Source organism: Microtus oregoni, unplaced genomic scaffold (assembly GCF_018167655.1).
Source record: "Microtus oregoni isolate MIOR12 unplaced genomic scaffold, Mior012 000061F_ref0000440, whole genome shotgun sequence".
NCBI classification, from domain to species: domain Eukaryota; kingdom Metazoa; phylum Chordata; class Mammalia; order Rodentia; family Cricetidae; genus Microtus; species Microtus oregoni.
In genome coordinates, this window is record NW_024543871.1 from 3413178 (window position 1) to 3428646 (window position 15469).

Sequence of the window (15469 nt, forward strand, 5' to 3'; positions counted from 1 at the left end):
TCCTTGATTAAACCTGATTTTTCTTAACACAGAATGAATCTACAGCCTCTCATTTCCTGTGGAAACAAAAGCAAAGCCTCTTCTCTAAAGCAACTTATCTTTAACTTAAGTTTTTGAAGTCAATGCATTTTCAATATATATATGCTGGATTAATCCAGCAGCATTTATAATCAAATGTCTTTTAGCAGCTGTTATTTCTTCCTTAGCATTCACACAATCCAAAGACAATGCAATAACATACAGTATCCAGACTCTCTGTGTATATTCTATGATTACGTGGCTTTATTTTAAACTCTCTTTTTTATTTTAATTTTTAATTTTTAAATATTTGCAACAGGATTTCTCTGTATATCTTTGGCTGTCCTGGAACTCACTCTGTAGGCCAGGCTGCCCTTGAAATCACAGAGATTTGCCTGCCTCTGCCTCCCAAGTGCTGGGATTAAAGGTGTGTGCCACCATACCCAACCTATCTCTTTCTTTCTTTCTTTCTTTCTTTCTTTCTTTCTTTCCTTTTGATTTTTTGAGACATGGTTTCTCTGTAGCTTTGGAGCCTGTCCTGGAACCAGCTCTTGTAGACCAGGCTGGCCTTGAACTCACAGAGATCCACCCACCTCTGCTTCTCAAGTGCTGAGATTAAAAGCATGCACCACCACCACTGGGCGTTTTCTTTTTCTTTTTTAAAGGACTTTATCCTTTTTCTTTTCTCTCCCAAACCTACATATATTTTTAACACACTATGAACTGTTTAGAGGTGTTTTTTTCTGAATCTATCTTTATAGCATATCTATCTTTTTTCTGACCACATGAGTCTTTAATTTGCTAAGTGATATGGCTAGAATTATAGCTGTGGTTTGACAGCTGGATCAACCCCATTCCTTAGCTTTCTGAGAGTCTAGCTTCATGGAGGAGGTACTGGCAGGAGCCATGTTTATTGCCACGACTCTATAAAGTTTCAAGGTCCCAGTCACCACCAAGAAACATGCTGTAGGCTATTCATAAACACCATTTAAGTATTTTGTGGCAGGGCCTCTTAAGGGGGCTGCAAGGTTTTTGCAGCTAAAGCTGAGTCAGGAAGCCTCTCTTAAATGAGATTTGCTTGCCTCTAGGAAACAGAGCCTACCCAAGAAAATGTTGCTACCAAGTACCGTTTTCTCTGTTTTTTAGTGTTTAGAATTACTTCCCAAACTCTCTCAGGTTTTATGTGGATATAGTTGTTTATGTTGGCACAATTTATTGAAAGAGTTTTCTGTCCTACCTTGTCCCACATTTGTTCAATCCCAAAGAAGCACATTGTGGTCTACATTAATCATAAACTGGTTGGCTAATTAACTCAGGCTTCTTATTAACTTTTACATCCTACATTAACCCATAATTCTTGTCTGTGTCAGCCAGGTGGCGTGGTACCTTTTATCAGTACCTATGGTACCTATTCTCATCTTGCTTCCTCTGCATCTGGGTGGTGACTGCAGACTAAGTATTTCCTCTTCCTAGAAATCTCCTCTTCTCATTGCCCAACCTCTAGTTCCTAACTGATTGTTCTCCCTATACTTCCTGCCTGGCTACTGGTCAATCAGTGTTTTATTAAAACAATACAAGTTACAAGGTACAAAACCATTGTTCCACAGCAACAATTTATCTTTAAGGTTATAGGAACATTTTCTTAAATGTTTCTTGTAGCATTCACTCTCTGTAGCACTTGTGTAAATACAATTGCAATGTGTTTTTAGCTTTTGTATTTACTCCTGTCTGTGTGTGTGCACGCATGTGTGTGCATATTTCTCTCTCTCTCTCTCTCTCTCTCTCTCTCTCTCTCTTTCTCTCTCCCTGTGTGTGTGTGTGCATGTGTGTGTGTCTCTCTGTGTGTGTGTTTGTGTAGCAAAGACAGTGAGACATACATACACACATAGAAATAGCAGGACATGCCTGTAAGAGCAGCAGTCAGGAAGAAGAGCAAAGAGGACTAGGAGTTTGATGTCACCTCATGCTACATGTGGATACCTGGGTTCAAATAAAACAAAGCAACATTTAAAATGAAATAGACACACAAACATAGAGGTGAAAAATCTGGTTAAATTCCTTGAAAGTATAGACTGTGTGCCAACTGTTTCTTTCAACAGACATCTTTGCTTAAGCCGACTCTTTGGCTTTAAATCCCAGCTGCATTGTTAATAAGATGTTTGAGATTTAAAAAGATATTCAGCCTTTTTGAGAGTAATTTTTTTTCTGATCTGTGAAATGGTGATGATAATAGTTTCTACCTCATCAGTATCTTGGAAAAGTTATGTCAGTTTAATGTGAAGATGAGTATATGTGAAGATTATGCATAAAACACTTAGGACTTTTCCTGATACACTGAAAGCACTTAATGAAATTAGTTATTACTGTGACCAGTTATCTGAAAGTTCAGAAAGTACAATGTACAAACTATAGCTGACTTCCAAACTTTCACGTATATTTGCTTTAATAATTTTGTTAAGAGATGGTAATAATAAAGCATATTTATCTAAAGATTTTCAAATAATGCAGACACCTAAAATGTAAGCAGGGAAAATGATCCCTTCAGATTTCTTGTGCCAACAACATTCCCATCTTCAGTCTTCACAGTACACTGGGTTATTGTCTATGTAGATATAATTATGTAAAATTTAGGATAATTTTTAATTTCAAAATAAAATTGATATTGTACTATACACACTCTACTGTAACTTATTTTGCTATATTACTGGCAATTCACTATGTCATTGCATCGAATAAAACCATCATTTTCAAATTGCTAAGTGCTATTTCATCTCTTGAATATGCTATGAGTTAACTATTATTCTGTTGATAAGAATATTTATAACAATCTTCAATAAGCACTTTTTGTATATGGCTCCAACTACACATCAATGTGTGTATCTGGGGAAATTTTGTCAAGTGAAATTTTGTGGCTGTAATAACTAGTTCATTTTAGTATTTGTATGGGAACCTTCATACCATCTTCCAAAAGTTTATGCTTCTTTCTACTTCTATAATAGTAAGTAAGAATACATTGTTCAATATTCACTTCAACACTGAATGTTTATTATTTTCTCTAAAGTACTACAATGATATAGTGATATGGAATAGGGGTTTCCCTTAAATTATTACTAGAAATCAACTTCTGAAAACCTTACCTGCATAAACAGTAGCATCCTTAATACACAGGCCTTGTTTCATAGGTATCAAGAGAAGGGCCTTTCGCTGTTTCATACTGAAAAAGTACCCACAGCAACTACCATTGACAGTACTATCAAAAGTTGGAGGAAGTTGCTTCCTGAGACAGTATGCAAGAATTCATTTGTAGCAATTACATCATTACTGCTTGCAAATTTACCCTATGCTTTCAGTGCTACAGAAGCTAGCATCTGTTTGAATTTCAATTCTGTATCAGTGAATACTACTAGGTTTTGAATTATCATTAATTATTCACTGCCCATTGATAAAGTACAAAATCCTTGACTTTAGGGGTTGGTGAAAATTTAATTTTTATGACTTTTACCATCACCTACATGCAGAGGGCCTAACCCCAACTGTTGTTGATCTTTCAATTACCTAGCCTACATTAATTATTCACCTTGGGACATTTCAAGTTCCGTTTAAACATCATAAAGCTGAGTTCCATCAGTAATAATTATTTCTTTAGCTTGTCAACCATGCTTTGTAAATATCTGCATCATGCTGCTTATCTCGTTACAACACTGTATTACAAAATACGTTAGGACCTCTCAAGGATAATGACCTGCTTTCATTCATGCACATCATCAACAACATCTACCACCGAGCTTGACATCTGAAAATGTCCCAAACTCTCGAAAAAACATTCTGAAACCTTGGCATAGAGCCTTTTAACTGTGCTTTTCACAGCTCTCCTTGCAGAACTGGGCATTAGAAGTTCAGTAAATGCTTACTCAAGAAAGCACTTCCCTAATGGCTTCCAAGAAGCCTCTATAACAAATTCTCCTCAACAGCAAATGAAATTATGGCACACTTTCAAAGTTTTTGTTTTGTCAGGAGTCATTAACAACCTCTAAAGGTTGGTTTGCTTTGGTCTTAGTAACTGAGGCAGTGACTATGTGCATCAAGTAGAATTATCATTTAAATGAAGCCAAGCAACCCAACGAAAATGGAAACAAGTTAGATGCTACCTTTGGATTTTGTTTGTTCATGTTCATCTGAGAAACCAATATAGAAACTTTTGTTTAGCCTAAAATTCCTATTTCTCATGTAAAATAGTCAATTTTGCCATAAAAATAAAATAATATGTTATTATTACTAATTGCATATGGTATTTTCATATATATTAACTTCTTTAGTTTTGATAATACAAAAGAACTCACTGGGAGATTTTACCACATATAGTTGTCCTTGATTAGTAAATTAAATATGAATTTTATTATAAGAAAAATAATGTTCAATGAGTTTTTGAGTATTCTGACTTGAAATATTTTAACATTAGGAAACATTTTATCTTTATACTAAGGCCATGTGGTACAACCCTTTATGAAAATGGGACAAAGGAAGCCTAGAAGAATAATACCCATTTCATAGAAGGATGTAGTTCTTTTGATAGGAAGAGAGAGCACCTTCTTTCAATTGTATTATAATTTCCAATGACTGTGCAATAAAATAAAGTCTTATAGAAATAATAAATGGAGGAACATCTGTAATTAACACCATTTGAGAAAGTAGCTTAAAATAGATAGGTAGGTTTTTTTTGTTTTTTTTTTCTTTTTACTCTTTGGGGGCCACCACTACCTCCCATATAAATACACAGAGACTTACCTATGAATGCCTGGCCTTAGCTTAGATTGTTTCTTGACCAGATTTTCTTAATTTAAATTATCCCATCTACCTTTTCTCTATGGGCTTTTACCTTTGTCTATTCTATATGTCTTTCTTTACTTCTTACTCCACTGCTGGCTGTGTGGCTGGGTGTCCAACCCCTGGAGTCCTCCTCTCCTTCTTTTCTCACTCCTCCCTCTTTTCTCTTCTATTTATTCTCTGCCTGGAAGCCCACCTGTTCCTCTCTGTTACCTAGTTATTGACCATTCAAATCTTTATTAGACCAATCAGGAGTTTCAAGTCGGCACAGTCACACAGCTTTACAGATTTTAATAAATGTAACATAAAAGAATGCAACACATATTTGCATCATTAAACAAATATTCCACACCATAAATGAATGCAACACATCTTTAAACAAATATTCCAAAACAGCTTTATTTACTGATCTATTACAAGTTTGATTCAGGTATATTATGGAATTCTCAGGTATGATTATATTATAGAGAACTACATAAAAGTATTTGATCATACAACATTTTACTTCCTATTAAAAAGTATCAAAGGTGATTAATGTTCTGTGATGAACAATTGGAAATCTGTGCTACAGCAGGAAAGAATGTTATCAACCCCCAAAAGGTATAAATCACATATTCAATTAATTTTCTATCCCTTTTAAATATTATATATAATGTAAATCATCAAGAGGTAGATCTGACTGCCTAACACTTGATCCAATTTTGCTGTTACAAATGTTGAAGGTAGAAGTGATATTTAAGTAAAACACAAATGAAGTTTTTATCAACAATTGCCTGTCAAAACATTACTATTGTGACATTTGTCAAAACAAGTAGCTCATCAGAAACAATTATGGTTCTCTAAAGTCAGTTTCCCATAAGAAGTTTACATTTTTCTACTTAAAAATTATTTGCATTTGGACAAGTAATGCCCTCAAAAATACCTAGCCAATTTGTATGCTGTTCCACAATGTACAGAAATTTGCCCTAATCACTAGATACTCTCCTTCATTCATCCAACAAGTGATTTCTGAATGGCTGATATTGTCAGACACTATTCTGAACACTAGAGATAAAATGGTAAACAAAATAGAATATCCCGTGCCCCTAAGAGTCTATTCTTAAAAAATAAACCTAATATACAAAATGCAGTATATTAACATTTTTTTTTCTTTTTAAATAAAGCATTTGTAGTTTATTGGTTTGATTGAACATTAGGAGCTGAAATGGGGACCCTCCTGTCTTCCACTAAAAATCCAGTCTTAAAGATGCTACCAATTTTATCCTTGCCAGTCTGTAAAGATTAATATTTATTAATATTGTTGTCCACATTGGTATTAGGGTTGAGCAGTTAGAGTATGTTTGGTGATGGAAGACTGATCTCAAAATAGCACTTAACCCACACATAGATTTTGATTGTTGATCACTTCATCTTCTGGTACACTGAAAACTCCATGCCTGTCTTCTTTATTGTCCCTTTTCTGCCGCCAGCTCTTTGTTAACTTTGGGGCTTGAGTATGTTCACACTGGATTGGTTGGTTTGGGTGGTTTAACTGTTCTTCATCACATGGCCATGGCAATGGTAGTTTAGTGTTTAAATGTCTATTTAGCCGAAATGTTCATTCTTGATCAGGCACATTGGACCTGATTCTGAAGAGAAAGGTGGGGAGAGGAGCTTCTGGATTGTCACAGCTTGACAGAGGAGCAAAGTAGCAAGCACGATGTTACAGACCGATTTACATGGACAGGTCTTCATGGGCTCCAGGTATATACCATAGAGTGTGTGTGAAGTACAGGAGGAGTCGGACGGGGGCACCTTACTGGGAGTGCTGCAGGGCAAAGGTGCACTTTTTGTATATCGCATACAGGAGGAGGATCGAGCGTAGCATCTGCTTGCACATAGCCACGGTCATCTCAATCTGAGGCTCCTTGAGTCCTGTGGGCCATTGTTGCTCCTTGCTGACAACTTTAGAGAAGGCCGATGTGTCTGAAACACTGAAGGTTCCAGTCCACTTAGGTGGCTGGATTGTAATAGACCTGCCAAAGACCGAATCCACTCCAAGGAGGCGGACCGGCTTGGGCGTCTTAATCAGTACTTTATTTTTGATGGTGGTATTGTGCCCTGATGGCTGGCCAGGTGACCGTGGGCTCCCTGCATGAACCACCCGATGGCTGTCTAAGATAACAGCAACTTCATGAAAGCACCTTTGGACTTCAAGGTCAGAAGGGGTCTGTGGGAAGAAAGGAGAATCCCTAAAAGGGTGTTTGGACGAAATGGTAGGTGTTGTGTGCCGCAGCCATCGCAAATTCTCGTCCAGTGGGGTCCACGGTGAAAAGAGCTGGTATCCTGCCATTGACAGCAAGACTATACTCCTGCACAACACAGACTAAATAGATGGTCGCAGCGAAGTCTCTCCTCTTTTCTCCACCCAGCACCTAGCAACCTTTGTGACCCAGACAAACAGATCGAGGCTGGAGGTGCCCCTTTGTGAAGTGTCAGAACCTGCCTACTGCCCAGTCCTCAGAAAGTCATTTGTGGGACTCTGGAGACCAGGCCCTTTTTTTGTCACATCATCACGTTATGAGTAAAAGATGATAGTTTATAATTATTTTCTGATGTGCAATAAAAGTGAATAGGAAATAAGATGTTATAATTATACCAGTAATGCAGAAAATGTCACTAGGTCACCTTTAAAAGCATCTTAAATAACATAGCATAATGAAAGCAATGAACAAATCCAGAAAGGCATTCTCCCCTGTTGTTCTCCGTTTATCTTCTTTGTGGTTCTCTTCTCATTGGATATTTCTGCTCAGAAAAACTCAGCTGTGGTGTAAGAATATGTTTTCTTTATCTTGTTCTGTGTTATTTTTGTCTTATTTTTTGTTTTGTTTGTTCGTTTCTTCAAGAGCTAACCTGTGCATTGCAGTTGAAACTCGCTAGCACGTGTGAGGCTCAGAGTTCACTCTCCAATGCTTAAAAAACAAATAAAAAATAATGGCTTGCTAAGTAGACTAGTCTAGTCTTGAGCTTTCAATATTTCCCAGACTAGCATGGACCTTACATTATATCCCTAGGTATCTTAGTACACTAGGTAACTCAGGTTAGCCACGAAAACATGATCATCCTCCCACAGTTTCCCAAATACTGGAACTACAGTTGCACACCATCATGTCTGTGCTTGTTCTGTTTTGGATTTTTAAATATATCTTTGAAGACAGAGGGGCATTCATAAAGTATGAAGTAACGCCAGTGGCCGCAGAGAGCCAAATTCCATGCAGGTGGAAAGAGAGGGGGCATTTGTCTCAGAGCATCAAGTACCTCTAGGCTTGTTTTTTATTTTTAATTTATTTATTTATTTTTATTGAGAAAAGGAAAAAAAAAGTTTCCGCCTCCTCTGAGCCTCCCATTTCCCACCCCTCCTCCCACCCTTCTCCCCGTCCCTCTCCAGTCCAAAGAGCAGTCAGGGTTCCCTGCCCTGTGGAAAGTCCAAGGTCCTCCCCCCTCCGTCCATGTCTAGGAAAGTGAACATCCAAATTGGCTAGGCTCCCACAAAGCCAGAACATGAAGTAGGATCAAAACCCCATGCATTGACCTTGGCTTCTCATCAGCACTCATTGCTCGCCATGTTCAAAGAGTCTGGTTTTATCCCATGCTTTTTCAGTCACAGTCCAGCTGGTCTTGGTGAGCTCCAAATAGATCAGCCCCACTGTCTCAGTGGGTGGGTGCACCTCTGGTGGTCCTGAATTCCTTGCTCATGTTCTCTCTCCTTCTGCTCCTCATTGGGTCCTTGGGAGCTCAGTCAAGTGCTCCAGTGTGGGTCTCTGTCTCTATCTCCATCCATCACCAGATAAAGGTTCTATGGTGATATGCAAGATATTAATCCGTATTGCTATAGGATAGGGTCATTTCAGGTTACCTATCCTCATCTGCCCAAGGAACTAACTGGGGACATCGCCTTGGGCTCCTGGGAGCCACTCTAGGTTCAAGTCTTTTGCCAACCCTAAGGTGGCTCCCTTAACTAAGAATTGTGCTTCCGTGATATCCTATCCAACCTTCCTATATCCCAATCATTCTGTTTCCCCAAGTTCCCCCCATCCTCCCCTTCTCACTTTTCTCTCCCAATCTCCCCTAACCCCCATTCCACCCCACCCCCAAGATCCCAATTTTCTCCCCGGCAATTTTGTCTACTTCCCATAGCCAAGAGGATAATGATATTTTTTCCTTGGGTTCACCTTCTTACTTAGCTTCTTTAGGTTCACCAGTTGTAGACTCCGTGACCCTTATTTATGGCTAGAAAAAAATTATGAGTGAGTACATCCCATGTTCATCTTTTTGGGTCTGGGTTACCTCACTCAGGATAGTGTTTTCTATTTCCATCCATTTGCATGCAAAATTCGAGAAGTCATTGTTTTTTACTGCAGCCTAGTACCCTAATGTGTATATATTCCACACTTTCTTCATCCATTCTTCCATTGAAGGGCATCTAGGTTGTTTCCAGGTTCTGGCTATTACAAATAATACTGCTATGAACATAGTTGAACAAATGCTTTTGTCATATGATAGGGCATCTCTTGGGTATATTCCCAAGAGTGGTATTGCTGGGTCCAGGGGTAGGTTGATCCCGAAATTCCTGAGAAACCAAAACACTGATTTCCAAAGTGGTTGCACAAGATTGCATTCCCACCAGCAATGGATGAGGGTACCCATTCCTCCACAGCCTCTCCAGCAAAGGCTATCATTGGTGTTTTTTATTTTAGCCATTCTGACAGGTGTAAGATGATATCTCAAAGTTGTTTTGATTTGCATTTCCCTGATTGCGAAGGAGGTTGAGCGTGACCTTAAGTGTCTTTTGGCCATTTGAACTGCTTCTGTTGAGAATTCTCTGTTCAGTTAAGTGTCCCATTTTCTAATTGGGTTCATTAGCATTTTAAAGTCTAGTTTCTTGAGTTTTCTATATATTTTGGAGATCAGACCTTTGTCTATTGCGGGGTTGGTGAAGATCTTCTCCCAGTCAGTAGGTTGCCTTTTTGTCTTAGTAACAGTGTCCTTTGCTTTACAGAAGCTTCTCAGTTTAAGTAGGTCCCATTTATTCAATGTTGCCCCTAAAGTCTGTGCTGCTGGGGTTATACATAGGAAGCAATCTTCTGTGCCCATCTGTTGTAGGGTACTTCCCACTTTCTCTTCAATCAGGTTCAGTGTGTTCGGACTGATAGTGAGGTCTTTAATCCATTTGGACTTGAGTTTTGTGCATGGTGATCGATATGGGTCTATTTTCATTCTTCTACAGGTTGACATCCAGTTGTGCCAGCACCATTTGTTGAAGATGCTTTCTATCTTCCATTGTATACTTTTAGCTCCTTTATTGAAAATGAGGTGTTCATTGGTTTGTGGGTTAAAATCCCGGTCTTCTATACGATTCCATTGGTCGACTTCTCTGTTTTTATGCCAGTACCACATTGTTTTCATTACTGTAGCTCTGTAATAGAGTTTGAAGTCAGGGATGGTAATGATTCCAGAAGATCCTGTATTGTTTAGGATTGTTTGGGCTATCTTGGGTCTTTTGTTTTTCCATATAAAGTTGATTATTTTCCTCTCCAGAGCTGTGAAGAATTTTGATGGGATCTTGATGGGGATTGCATTGAATCTATAAATTGCCTTTGGTAGAATTGCCATTTTTACTATGTTGATCCTCCCAATCCAAGAGCAAGGGAGGTCCTTCCATTTTCTGGTATCCTCTTCAATTTCTTTCTTCAATGCCTTAAAGTTCTTGTCAAATAGATCTTTCACTTCCTTGGTTAGAGTTACCCCAAGATATTTTACGCTGTTTGTGGCTATCATGAAAGGTGAAGATTCCCTGTTTTCCCTCTCTGCTTCCATATCATTTGTGTAGAAGGGGGCGACTGATTTTTTGGAGTTGATTTTGTATCCTGCCACATTACTAAAGGAGTTTATCAGCTGTAAAATTTCTTTGGTGGAGTTTTGGGGGTCGCTTATGTACACTATCAGATCATCTGCAAATAACGAAAGTTTAACTTCTTCCTTTCCAATTCGAATCCCCTTGATCACATTATGTTGTCTCATCGCTATTGCTAGAACTTCAAGCACTCTATTGAAGAGGTATGGCAAGAGTGGGCAGCCTTGTCGTGTTCCTGAGTTTAGTGGGATGGCTTTGGTTTTCTCTCCGTTTAATTTGGTGTTAGCTGTCGGCTTGCTGTATATAGCTTTTATTATATTTAGGTATGCCCCTTGTATCCCTAATCTCTCTAATAATTTTATCATAAAGGGATGTTGAGTTTTGTCAAATGAAATGATCATATGGTTTTTTTTCTTTCAGTTTATTTATATGATGGATTACATTGAAAGATTTTCGTGTGTTGAACCAGCCCTGCATCTCTAGGATGAAGCCTACTTGATTATAATGGATAATTTTTCTAATGTGTTCTTGGATTCGGTTTGCCAGTATTTTGTTGAGGATTTTTGCGTCGATATTCATGAGCGAGATTGGCCTGTAATTCTCTTTGTTGGTTGAGTCTTTGTGTGGTTTTGGTATCAGAGTAACTGTAGATGGATAAAAGGAATTTGGTCATGACTCTTCTGTTTCTATATTGTGAAATACATTAAGGAGTATAGGTATTAGGTCTTCTTGGAAGTTCTGGTAGAATTCCGCATTGAAGCCATCTGGTCCTGGGCTTTTTTTGGTAGGGAGGTTTTTGATAACCGTTTCTAATTCTTCAAGACTAACAGGTCTATTTAGATTGTTCACCTGGTCCTGGTTTAACTTTGGTATATGGTATTTATCTAAAAAAGTATCCATTTCTTTTACATTTTCCAGTTTTGTGGCATACAGGCTTTTGTAGTAAGATCTAATGATTCTCTGAATTTCCTGTGTCTGTGGTTATGTCCCCTTTGCATTTCTGATCTTATTAATTTGCATATTCTCTCTGCCATTTGATTAGTGTGGAAAGGGGTTTATCAATCTTGTTGATTTTCTCCAGGAACCAGCTTTTTGTTTCATTGATTCTTTGTATTGTTTTCTGTGTTTCTATTTTGTTGATTTCAGCCCTTAGTTTGATTATTTCCAGTCTTCTACTCCTCCTAGATGAGTCTGCTTCTTTTTTTTCTCGAGCTTTCAGGTGGGCTGTTAAGTCTCCAATATGTGCTTTCTCTGTTTTCCTTAAGTGGACACTTAGTGCTATGAACTTTCCTCTTAGGACTGCTTTCATAGTGTCCCATAAGTTTGAGTATGTTGTTTCTTTATTTTCGTTGAATTCAAGGAAGACTTCAATTTTGATTTTTATTTCTTCCTTAATCCAGGTATGGTTCAGTAGTTGACTGTTCAGTTTCCATGAGTTTGTAGGCTTTCTGGGGGTAGCATTGTTGTTGAATTCTAACTTTAATCCATGGTGATCTGATAAGACACAGGTGGTTACTAATATCTTTTTTTAACTGTGGAAGTTTGCTTTGTTACCGAGTATGTGGTCAATTTTTGAGAAGGTTCCATGAGCTGCAGAGAAGAAAGTATATTCTTTCCTATTTGGGTGGAATATTCTATAGATGTCTGTTAAGTCCAATTGATTCATTACCTCCATTAATTCTCTTATTTAACTGTTAGGTGTAATAATTAGGGGCGGCGGGGCTGCGTTCCCAGCACCCCAGCCACCTGCTCGGCTAGCTTATGCCCCGAAATAACAACACACAAACTGTATTCATTTAATCACTGCTTGGCCCTTTAGCTCTAGCCTTTACTGGCTAATTCTGATATCCCCATCAACCCATCTCTAATAATCTGTGAGAACCGGTCTTACCGGGAAGATTCTAGCCTAGTCCATCCTGGGTCAGAGCTTCATGGCATGTGTCTGCCCAGGAGCCGGGAGCATGGCGTCTCTCTCAGGCGCCTGCTCCCGAGAGGAGAGCTGCCGCGACTCTGAGCTCACTTCCTCTTCCTCCCAGTATCCTGTTCTGTTTTCTCCTCCCACCTATCCTCTAACCAATAAAATGGGCCAAGGCAGTACCTTTATTAGCCAATGACCTTCCTCCATCAGTTAGGTTTCTGTCTGATTGACCTGTCCATTGGTGAGAGAGGAGTGTTGAAGTCTCCTACTATTAGTGTGTGCGGTTTGATGGCTGCCTTGAGTTTTATTAGTGTTTCTTTTACGTACGTGAGTGCTTTTATCTTAGGGGCATAGATATTCAGGATTGAGACTTCATCCTGATGAATTGTTCCTGTTATGAGTATAAAATGTCCCTCTCCATCTCTTCTCATTGATTTAAGTTTGAAGTCAACTTTGTTAGAAATTAGTATGGCCACACCTGCTTGTTTCTTAGGTCAATTTGCTTGATAAGCCTTTTCCCAGCCTTTACTCTGAGTAGGTGCCTGTCTTTGTGGTTGAGGTGTGTTTCTTGTAAACAGCAGAATGTTGGATCCTGTTTTCATATCCAATCTCTTCGCCTGTGCCATTTTATAGGTGAGTTGAGCCCATTGACATTAAGTGATATTAATGACCCATGGTTGTTAACTCCGGTCACTTTTTTAGTAGTAGTGTTTGTGTGTTTTCCTTTGTAACGGCGTAAACGAAAGCAGACAGATTGTAAAAATATATATAGCTTTAATGGGGAAATAGACTTACAGAACCACCTTTCCCTTGGAGACCAGAAAAGTAGAAAGGGACGGCTGGGAGCAAGCTTGCCAAATTTATAGGCCAACATAAGCCCGAGGCGAAAACGCCCCCTAAGGGGCGGGACTTATACCTACATCTCCCCTTTTTGTCTAAATAAGACAGAACTAAACCAAATACAACTATATACAATAACAACAAATAATAAATATAACAAACAATATTGAGAACAAAAGCTTTGCTAAACATTCTATCTCAACGAGTCTAAATAATGTAGAGTAGCTACAATTATATAATCTTCATCTCCATCAAAGATCTGAGAAGGGAATAAACACTACTCAACAAACAAGATATATCCAAAATGTGCAACAATTGACAGAGACAACTGACTACCTGGGCAATCACCCAAAGTCTCGTTTGCAACGTTGAGTCAACCAATTTTGGCTAAGGCCTAACATAACTGACATACCATTATTAAAGGCAAGGAACTTTTCAAAACTATCTTACCCTGTCTTGGCAGGATATGACAGTCTTGTTTTATCCATTGAAGCATGCTCTGTTTCTCTGTCAGTGGTTGAGGTATGGGCATTTTTTGCCCAAAGGCCAGTTCTGCCAAATAGAAAGGCTCCAGAAGGAGTATCTTTGGTGCTCAACATTCTCTCAGGAATAGAGTGGTGTTGCCAGGAGCAATTGTGTCTTACTGTCACGAAACTCTGAGTTAGATTAAAGGCCATTTTCTACAGCTCTTTGAAGAGTTCGAAGATTATCTATCTATACTGAGTATAATCTCTATATATCTAGAGAACCTGATTAGTCTAATTATAAATGACAAACTTAAATGACTATTTATCTATATAATTCTCAATATCTATCTAACTTAAAGACTAAGACAATAAACAACTGTGTAACAAATGATGATAATGACCTCCAAATATAAACACTGTACAAATATACATTGCAATATGGCAAGTATATATCAATACACAAACATTATATAAGTATCTTAATCAGAGGTAGAAATGTACACTGCAATATGGTAAATATATACAATATATATATATATATTTCAATACAATATATGTCAACACATAAAAATGTTTTAAACAGACATAGAAACATGCATGCATACAATAGTCAATATAATTTAACTTTGTATCAATATGCAAGAATCGATACCAATATATTTGTCAAAAAGCAGTAACACACAATTATAAATCTATTATCCCATCATTCCCTCTTTTTTTTTTCAAAATGATCCCTGAGCTTATAAAAATCCTCCCCCAACCTCCCAACCCATAAATTATGTCCTTAACCCAGGGGTAAACTTTACTGGGAGAGGGGACGTCGACCTCTAGAATTATTTCCAGCTGTCATGGGGGCGACTTTCTTTCTGGGGGATCCTGTGAAAGTAAAATGATGGTTAAATTTCAAGATCAATGTCTTTTAAAATTGCAAATAGTCTCTGAGTATTTTGTGGAGGTATGGCCAGAATGTTGTACAAGATGTGCACCATTTCATCTAACCAAGTTGGGATCGTCTTGTGCAGCTGGTATCCAAAACAGGTCTTGTAGTAGAGCTATCAGTATCATGACGTCATAATAACCAGGTTGAGTTGTTGTTGTGGGGCCCCATCTTCTTCCTGGAAACTTCAAATGTCACTTCAGGAAAAACTCATTGTTCATTGTGAAAAACTTAAACATTAATCATATAGACATATATATATATATATATATATATATATATATAGACATACATATATATTCAATGAAAAGCATGATAGATATATTCAATGAAAAGTATGATAGATATGAAGAAAAGCAAAGATGATTTCTAAACTCATATTTCTTTCTGTCCCATATCATGGCTCTTGACATGAGATAGAAACTCCAGAAACTCTGGGTTTTTCTCTTACTAACAGGCTTGGAATGTGAGAGGGACTGAGCCAGAGTCCAACTTCAAAACCAGCTCTATATATTTATAAAGAAATGTTTAATAAGAAATATATATATAAATTAATACTTACAAAATGTGTC

The 15469-nt window shown here is 38.0% G+C and overlaps 1 protein-coding gene across 1 annotated transcript; it reads right to left on the bottom strand.

Moving 5' to 3' along the window:
- Positions 1–6637: 6637 nt before the first annotated feature.
- On the bottom strand, positions 6638–7174 carry LOC121439403 (FANCD2 opposite strand protein-like). The gene has a single exon (XM_041639908.1). It carries the CDS (start codon positions 7172–7174, stop codon positions 6638–6640), a length of 537 nt encoding a protein of 178 aa, XP_041495842.1.
- Positions 7175–15469: the final 8295 nt, after the last annotated feature.

Bases quoted from the DNA above. Each gene is read 5' to 3' on its own strand.
- LOC121439403 (XM_041639908.1), bottom strand. From the start codon at position 7,174: ATGGCAGGATACCAGCTCTTTTCACCGTGGACCCCACTGGACGAGAAT.